The 8318-nt window shown below is 38.9% G+C and overlaps 2 protein-coding genes across 2 annotated transcripts; both read right to left on the bottom strand.

Annotated features, from left to right (window-relative positions):
- Nucleotides 1-2649: 2649 nt before the first annotated feature.
- Nucleotides 2650-3778, bottom strand: LOC128533478 (claudin-8-like). Its single transcript, XM_053507749.1, has one exon. The coding sequence runs from the start codon at nucleotides 3748-3750 to the stop codon at nucleotides 2707-2709; it is 1044 nt and encodes a 347-aa protein (XP_053363724.1). The 5' UTR covers nucleotides 3751-3778; the 3' UTR covers nucleotides 2650-2706.
- A 2321-nt stretch (nucleotides 3779-6099) lies between these two features.
- Nucleotides 6100-7881, bottom strand: cldn8.1 (claudin 8.1). Its single transcript, XM_053507429.1, has one exon. It carries the CDS (start codon nucleotides 7683-7685, stop codon nucleotides 6822-6824), a length of 864 nt encoding a protein of 287 aa, XP_053363404.1. The 5' UTR covers nucleotides 7686-7881; the 3' UTR covers nucleotides 6100-6821.
- Nucleotides 7882-8318: the final 437 nt, after the last annotated feature.

The raw sequence follows: 8318 nt of genomic DNA, 5'->3' as shown, positions 1-8318 counted from the left end.
TAGTATAACAATATTTATACATGTTTTTCATTATCTGAATAAAATGTGTGTATACTGTACATTTTAATGTATTTTATGTATAAATTTTTACGTGTTTACTGGGCTTTTTGGCATCCTCTGTATATTTGAGTATGTAGAGTATATATGAGTGTATATAAGAGTGCGTATGTGTATACACACACACACACACACACACACACTGTAAACCCGAAGTTGGCAAAATAAAAAAATAAAAAATTAAGTAATGATGTTTCCAATTTTAAGAAAATTTTAAGAAGAGTTTTTTGTACTCATTCATATTAATCGTTATTTACTTGCATTACTGAGTAGCTTAACTACACTATAATTTTTTTTTAGTTGTTGCAAATTAAATAAATTGTTGTTGGTCTTTCGTCTGCTCCTGGCAATGGGTCGCCACAGTGCTTTTATCACGTTTTTACCCCAGATGCCCTTCTAAACCCTTTATCTGGGCTTGGGACAGGCACTTCATTCAGTGACTTGCAATCGAACACGGCCCTTTCGCATGACAGGCGAAACACCAACCACTGAGCCACCATCAGCATCATGCGAAGACAGACCAGTCAACCATCTTAATCAAAACAATTCAATGTGAGCAGTTTACATGTGCATTGATGATGACTGACACAAGATTTAATTTTAATTTTAAGTTGGTGGAACTTTAAGGAGACTGTTACTGTGGCTTAAAATGTCAAACTTGTTCAGCTAACTTGAAAAGTGTCATTTCTACAAACTCATAAATACCAAAAAGTTCTAAACTCATTAAGGTCTATTAATTTGAACTAATTGGTAATTATTTAAGTTAACAGTACTCAATATGTTTAATTACTTTGAGCATTAGGGTTTAAGTGCACACACTGATCCTATATATATATATATATATATATATATATATATATGTGTGAAAAACTATTTGCCCCCTTCCTGATTTCTTATTCTTTTGCATGTTTGTCACACAAAATGTTTCTGATCATCAAACACATTTAACTATTAGTCAAAGATAACACAAGTAAACACAAAATGCAGTTTTTAAATGATGGTTTATATTATATAATCACTTTTTCACACAGGGCCATGTAGATTTGGAGTTTTTTTTCTCCCTTAATAACGTAAACCTTCATTTAAAAACTGCATTTTGTGTTTAATTATGTTATCTTTGACTAATAGTTAACGGTTTTTGATGAGCAGAAACATTTAAGTGTGACAAACATGCAAAAGAATAAGAAATCAGGAAGGGGGCAAATTTTTTTTTTTTTAAATGAGCAAATACAACAAATGCTATATGTTTAAGTAAAATTATCTCAATTATCTAAACTCAAGGCATGGAAAGACCTTTAAATGTGTGCTGTGGGTCTGGCACCTGGATGTTAGCAGCAGATCCTTTAAATCGAGAGGCGGGGCCTCCATGGATCAGACTTGTTTGTCCAGCACATCCCACAGATGATCAATCAGATTCAGATCTGGGGAATTTGTAACCCAGACCACAGCAAGTTGTGATGCACTGGGTGTTCTGATACCATTATATCATAGTCAGCATTAACCTTTTTCAGCGAGTAGTGCTACATTGACTTTACACAGATATAGATGAGCCTTAATACCCACGATGAGCTTGTCTTAGTTTACTGGTGTATGCTTGATAATCAATGTTATTCAATTCACCAGGTTGTGGTGTTAATATTGTCTGAGCAGTGCACATTCAGGTAACAAGGGGATTGAAAGTAAAATGGACAACATGTGGAAAAGAAGGTTTTAGGCAGGAAATATTGAATGAATTCATGTATTTAAAATGTCTTCAGGCTTTAACTTACATTCATAAATGCATAAGTGTCATATATAAAAAACAAAACAAAGTCATGTTACTGAGAAAACTCTAAACAAAAATTCACCTGTCTTGAAAACTTCTCTAAAACCAAAAAGGAAAAAAAAAAAAAAAAGGAAAAAAATTGATGACATATTATACTAAAATTCTCGTGTTATGTGATACTGTCCAACTGTCCGGCATTCAACACAATGTCTTATAAAGCAATTAAGACAGGAAAAAAAGAAAAAGATGAAGAATTTATAAATATTTACATACTGCAGATGGATAACATTGAATATTTGGAGAGAAAGAAATTTTCAGTGCAATTTTCAGTCTCTGTTCTAGAAAAACACTATTTTTAACACATAACACATCTCGCTCAGTGTAAATACTGATGTAATTTTTGTGGAATTGTCATAATTTCTGAAAATGCCCTTATAGATTATAGATTGATTTAATCTTTTTGTTTGATAGGAAGGTCTTAGAGGCAAGGATTCCATAATTATTTTTACGAAATATTTACAGTATATTTACTATGGATGGAAATCACCAGGGACATCATAAAACGACATTATCACGATACCTAGGTGCTGAGACGATTTTGACATTTTATAAATGTCCTGATTCGAAACTTACTCATACAACACAGAATTTGTCTTTGGAGTGGCGATACATGAACTGGCATACAAAATTACTGCAATACTGAACCACTTTTTATTCTCTAATATTTAATAATTTTTTCTGTTTTTTAAACAATTTATTTTGTTACTTAATTACATATATAACCTTGAAGATGAGGCTATATTGATTGCAATTATGAATGGCATATGAAAATTTTCCAAAATCAAAGATCTTAAAAAGTTTAGGCTGAGTTATATAATATGTGTTTATATATACATTCCTGAACTTGAGTGTGAAGTGGAGAAGTCATGTGATGCTGGTTTCTTCCAGTTGTCCCCAACCATTGGTGGAAGAGAGACAGTAGGCTGAACAGCAGTGACGAAGTTCCCATCATACCCTACAGCAGGAGGTACAAATTGGGGACTAGGATGAGCAGACTGCATGCCTGAATGAAGAGGATTTCCTGGCATGGAGAGCCTCCCTGAGTTGTATGAGCTGTGCAGAGATGGATAGTGCTGAACAGGTATCATGTTCGTGGGATAAACCACAGGAATGTTGTAGAATGGAACCTGGCCACCAGGGGATGCTAAGGAGACACTGTACGCCGAAGTAGAAGGCTGCTGGTTCAGAAGCAGAGTCTGATGGGGAGTTGAGCTGATTGAGCTTCGGGTTGCAGTGGCAGGTTGGAAACGTGTCATGGTCATTCTGTTACTGGGGTAAACAAGCTGGTAGGTTTGATTCGAGTCATAATTCCGGCATGCCAGCAAAAAAATACCGGAGCAAAACAGGATGAATGCAGTGACCCAGCCAATGTAAAGAGCTTCACCAAGTTCCCGGCGCTGGGCACTGATCAATAGTGGGTCATAAAAGTCCTGAATGATGGTATGAGCCGTCCAGGACACAGCAATGAGAACACAAATGCAAGACATGATCTCCATCGAGCCACCGATTGCAATGAAGAAAGATTTGACTTGTAGTTTATCAGGAAAACAGGAAACGCTATGCAAGCCTGGCAAGGATACCACCAATCCGAAAAAGCTCAGTCCGACCGAGCAGCACATCAGACCTCGGGAAGCCTGGAGCTCAGGAGGCAGGTAGAGCAGCGAGTCGTACACTTTGCACTGCATGCGGATGTTGGCCTGGCGGTAGCAGTTCATCCATAAACCCTCCCAGCGAGTCTCCATGACGATGATGTTCTCCTGGATGAATGCCGACACCCTCCACATGGGGAGACCCGTTACAGCTGAAGCTCCGATCAGACCTACGACGCCCAGGCAGAAGCCAACTATCTCACCCACACCTTCAACCATTGTTTGTGCACTTTATCAGCTGAGGACTTTTAAAAGATTAAAGTGTCCAGAAAACCAGTGGTCACTAAAGGTCCCGTGAAGAGTTCCTGACTAGCAGGATGTGAACTCAGAAAGGCAGTGATGAAAACTGATTATAATAGATGTGGGATAAAGGCTGAGAGTAAAAACCTACGTTCAGGAAATCTTCCAAGGCAAGGTTGAGAGCATAAGTAATCGGTTACCTGGGTAAAAAAAAATTCCTGTAAATTCCAGTCCTTAATTCTGAAACTCAAGAGTAACACCTATCCCTCCTGAGGAGAAACCAGCGGATGTTACCTCCAGAACTGATTCAGGAGTGTCCTTCTGTAGTTGGAGGGCTTAAAGTTTTATTCTCTAACGAGTCATCCTTAAACCCAGTCCACAGGAACGAAGCAGTAAGCCAAGCAAGACTGATGAATGCACAGATCACTCGTTTTCTCTCTCTATCTCTCTCTGTTTTGGGAACCTTGTGATTGGTTAAAGAGGATGAGGGCTCATGCTGAGTGCAGGTTTGTTCTCTTCTTACACATATGGGTTAAGGTCATCATAATTTCACTACTACAAAGACACACACTTGCTCTCGGCATTAGGTTGTTTTCTACTGTTAAATTTACATTCTACACGCCCTTATCCAGAGCAACTTACATTTTTATTTCATTAAGTTAAGGGTTAAGGGTCTTGCTTAAGGGTGGCAACAGAGGCAACTTGGTAGTGCTGGGGTTTGAACCTGGGACCTTCCCATCAAAACTCCTAACCTACCCCTGCTCATACTAGTAGTCTGGGAAGATGTGTGTGTGTGTGTGTGTGTGAACAGCATGCACAAGACATCAGGGGGAGTCTTGAGTAATAATAAACTTTTTAACAATTAAACTCTTTTCATAAATAGCCGCGAGTGTATCATTGACATTTAATTTAAACATCACCATGCTGATATCTTTTTATATGTATACACACATAATAGATGTAGCATTTAAGTCAAACTTAGCCATAAGTTTAATGACTCAATAAGCCATGATATCTGTTTACTACAAATCAAACATACCTGGGTGATAAAATTTTATCGTGGGTCGATTAAACACAATCATGTTGATATTGTTCCAGGGTGTGGGTCAAATGTAATCATGGCAACCTCATTTCCAAGTCTAATATGTTACCCTGGTGACATCATTTTTCTTGAAGTACAAATGTAAGCTTTGCAACATTATTATAGCTGTACTTAAACATAATGTAAGTACTGTTAATAATGTAATGTAAATTTCATTATATATATATATATATATATATATATATATATATATATATATATATATTAGTTAGCCTAAACATGTCTTTGGAACGAAACCAGAGTTCCTGGAGGAAGCCCACCAAGCACAGGGAGAACATGCAAAGTCCACGCACACAGACGCCGATGCAGGAATTGAATCCTGGAGGTGCAAGGCGACAGTGTTAAACACTAATAAATAAAGTATAAATTTATAATATAAAATGTATTTATAAATATATAAATATAAAATTACCAGTTATAGGAGTCCAATATTCATAAGTGCAACTGTTAAAAGAGGTACATACACTGAAGTACATTTCAGCATGATCCATACTGTTCCACTGGCACTAGCTGTTCTTAAAATTTGAGCATCTGGAAACAGATTTTTTCTTTTCTCAACATGACCACCACTTATCAACACCTACAACGCCTCTCAGGTCCAGTGATGCTCTGCGGCGCTCTTTTCCATCAGATGAAAGGGTGCCAATACTATGTGTAAGGCAACAGAAGGCCTCCAGCAAGTGATTGTATACTTACATGTGACCCATATGGCAAATATTCATTATAAACTGGTGTTCCCTGACCATGATCAGGCATTGTTCAGTGACGGATAGCTCCGCATGTTCCTCATTTGCCTCGCCTTAGAAATATGCAAAATCATGCTAACCTTTAATTTCCATTTCCTCTCTCTCTCTCTCGATTCTTTACTACGTTTAAGCTTGCCTTTAGTGCCTTACTTGGGATAATAGGTGTAATAATTGGACAAATATTGAAAAAACATTCTTTCACTTTGATTTAATCTACACCTTTGTAGTTAACGAATCTTAGCGCTAACTCCACCTTACTTGATCCAGAGCGAGTGTGGGTAATACATAATCTGTAACTTTAAAACTTAACCACATTAAATTATTCCTATTACGTGATGAAAACAAATGAACGTATAGAATTGGAATAAAAACTTTATGTTTATTCAATATTTTTACTTGACAAAACAACTTAACGATTTAGAAAATCCTGTGATCGTCATAAATCCAAAAGCAATATGAAGTATTCTTCTTTTTTCTTACATAGAGTTGGTGAAATAACAGGATGAAAATACATTTTATAAGTGCATATATAAACATTTGTAGCTTAAATCTCCATTAAAAAAAAATAGATTATTGTATTCAAATGTCAAACCTGTTCTTTTGCCATAAAACTAATTTGTATTTGTAATACCAATAAAAGTTTATTAGATGTATGTTGTCCTTGTTGAGCTTTACCTGTATGGTGTGTATGGATATAAAGGGAGTGTTCCAGTGAATAATTTGAGACAATGTAGTCCCATTGGCTTACATTTCAAACAATAGCCTTGGGCCACACGGATCACTACGATGTAGGAGTACACAAAGAGTTTGGTAAACATCGTTTCGTGCAAGGAACTTGTCTCACCCTCTAAACAAATCCCTCATACATTCCAAAAAAAAAAAAAAAAAAAAAACGGTCATTAATTTAATGTATCATCCTTAAGTACAATGTGACAATCAACACTAAATATAACTTATGGACACATTTTTCTAAAATATAATCAATAATCAGAGGTGGAGAATAGCTGGACATTACAGTGAATCATCTTGACTTTTTAAACGTAAGCCACGTACATATGATTTACACACTCAAAGAAAGCTGATGTCAAATAAAACCTGTCAAGTAAGGTTAGTCAAGGATAAATACGCTTATAAAGACATATTGTTCAGATGAGGTTATCGTAACCCCTTTTCTGTCCTTATTCGTGCTTATCCTGTCATTTTCACAGATAGTCAACACCACTACGAACCGACACCTGCCTGGATGGCTGGACGAAGCTGTGCTGTCTGACCGGCTGGACGAAGCTGTGCTGCCTGGATGGCTGGACGAAGCTGTGCTGTCTGTATGTGTGGGCAGTGGATGGTTGAGTTGACGTCTGGATGAAGGATGGTTCTCTGGAGGAAAAACTATAGGCAGCGGCAGATCTGGGCTGATACATCGCTGGTTGTGGCTGAGGTTGGTATGCTACGTACGGCACATCCCTCTTGTAAGGAATGCGAGACTGGTCAGGCCGTTTTTCGTTTGATCCACTGCAACACAAAAAAATGCACCCGCCAGCAAAAAGCAATACAGAGGAGACCCATCCAACGTAGAGCGCCTCGCCAAGCTCCCTTCGCTGTGCGTCGATCAGTAGGGGGTTGTAGAAGTCTTGGATGATCACATTGGCGGTCCAGGAGACCGGAATAAGGCAGCATAGGCAGGCGAGCATAATGAGACAGCCAGCCACAATGAGAACGATACGCTTGGCGCGGTCGTTTCCTTGTATGCATGCAGTGCATTTCATTCCCGTGATGGCAATGAACAAGCCAATGGCAGCCAGCGCCACCGAGCAGCACATGAGGCCACGGGAAGCCTGGAGCTCCGGAGGTAGGTAGAGCAGAGAGTCGTACACTTTGCACTGCATGCGGATGTTGGCCTGGCGGTAGCAGTTCATCCATAAACCCTCCCAGCGAGTCTCCATAACGATAATGTTCTCCTGGATGAAAGCCGTCACCTTCCACATGGGCATCCCCGTGCTGGCTGAGACCCCTATGAAGCCCAACAGAGTCAGGAATAGTGCTGCCAGCTCCATTGGCTGGCCTGCCATCTTCGCTCAGTCTCCTTGGGGTCAAGTGGATGAAAACTTTTCACAACTTTTAGTCTGAATGGAGCAAGCAGTAGAGCATTCCTTCTACCTGGAAAAAAAAACTCTCTCCTTCTCTCTCTCTGTTTAGCTGGGATCTGTATTCAGGTGGAGAAGCAGTCCCAGCGGATGAGCTGTGTGCACTTGATCCCTGCCTACTCGCCTCCGTAACGCAGAATGAAGCAAAGGATGGGCGGGATCTCCAGGTGGTTGCTGTGAAATTGTATCCCTCTACACTGAGCTCATTTGCACCTGCCAGGAAAGGAGGGGCAAGGAGCAGCTAGCCAAACTCACCACTGATGCCTGGGGATCCGTAAAAAAACAAACACATACAGACTCAGAGTGTCACATGCAGTTCCTTGTTTCTGCTACGCCTTATAGCCTGTAGCCGAAGTCAAATATTAACGTGCGGATTATGCGCTTCAATTATGTTTTTACACAAATGAACCAAAAGAGAAGCTTGTTTTCATGAAACATGTCCATAGGGTTGACCTCAAAAGGTCTACAGATCTCTTTTATGAAAATAAAAACAATACTAAACACAAAAAGAAGTCCACTGTTGCAATCCAATGTTACTTTTATTCAAATATCCCATTC

The sequence above is a fragment of the Clarias gariepinus genome, chromosome 11 (assembly GCF_024256425.1).
Source record: "Clarias gariepinus isolate MV-2021 ecotype Netherlands chromosome 11, CGAR_prim_01v2, whole genome shotgun sequence".
In the NCBI taxonomy this organism is placed as follows: Eukaryota; Metazoa; Chordata; class Actinopteri; order Siluriformes; family Clariidae; genus Clarias; species Clarias gariepinus.
The sequence above is the reverse complement of the archived record's forward strand: the minus strand, read 5'-3'. Positions and strand labels throughout refer to the sequence as shown.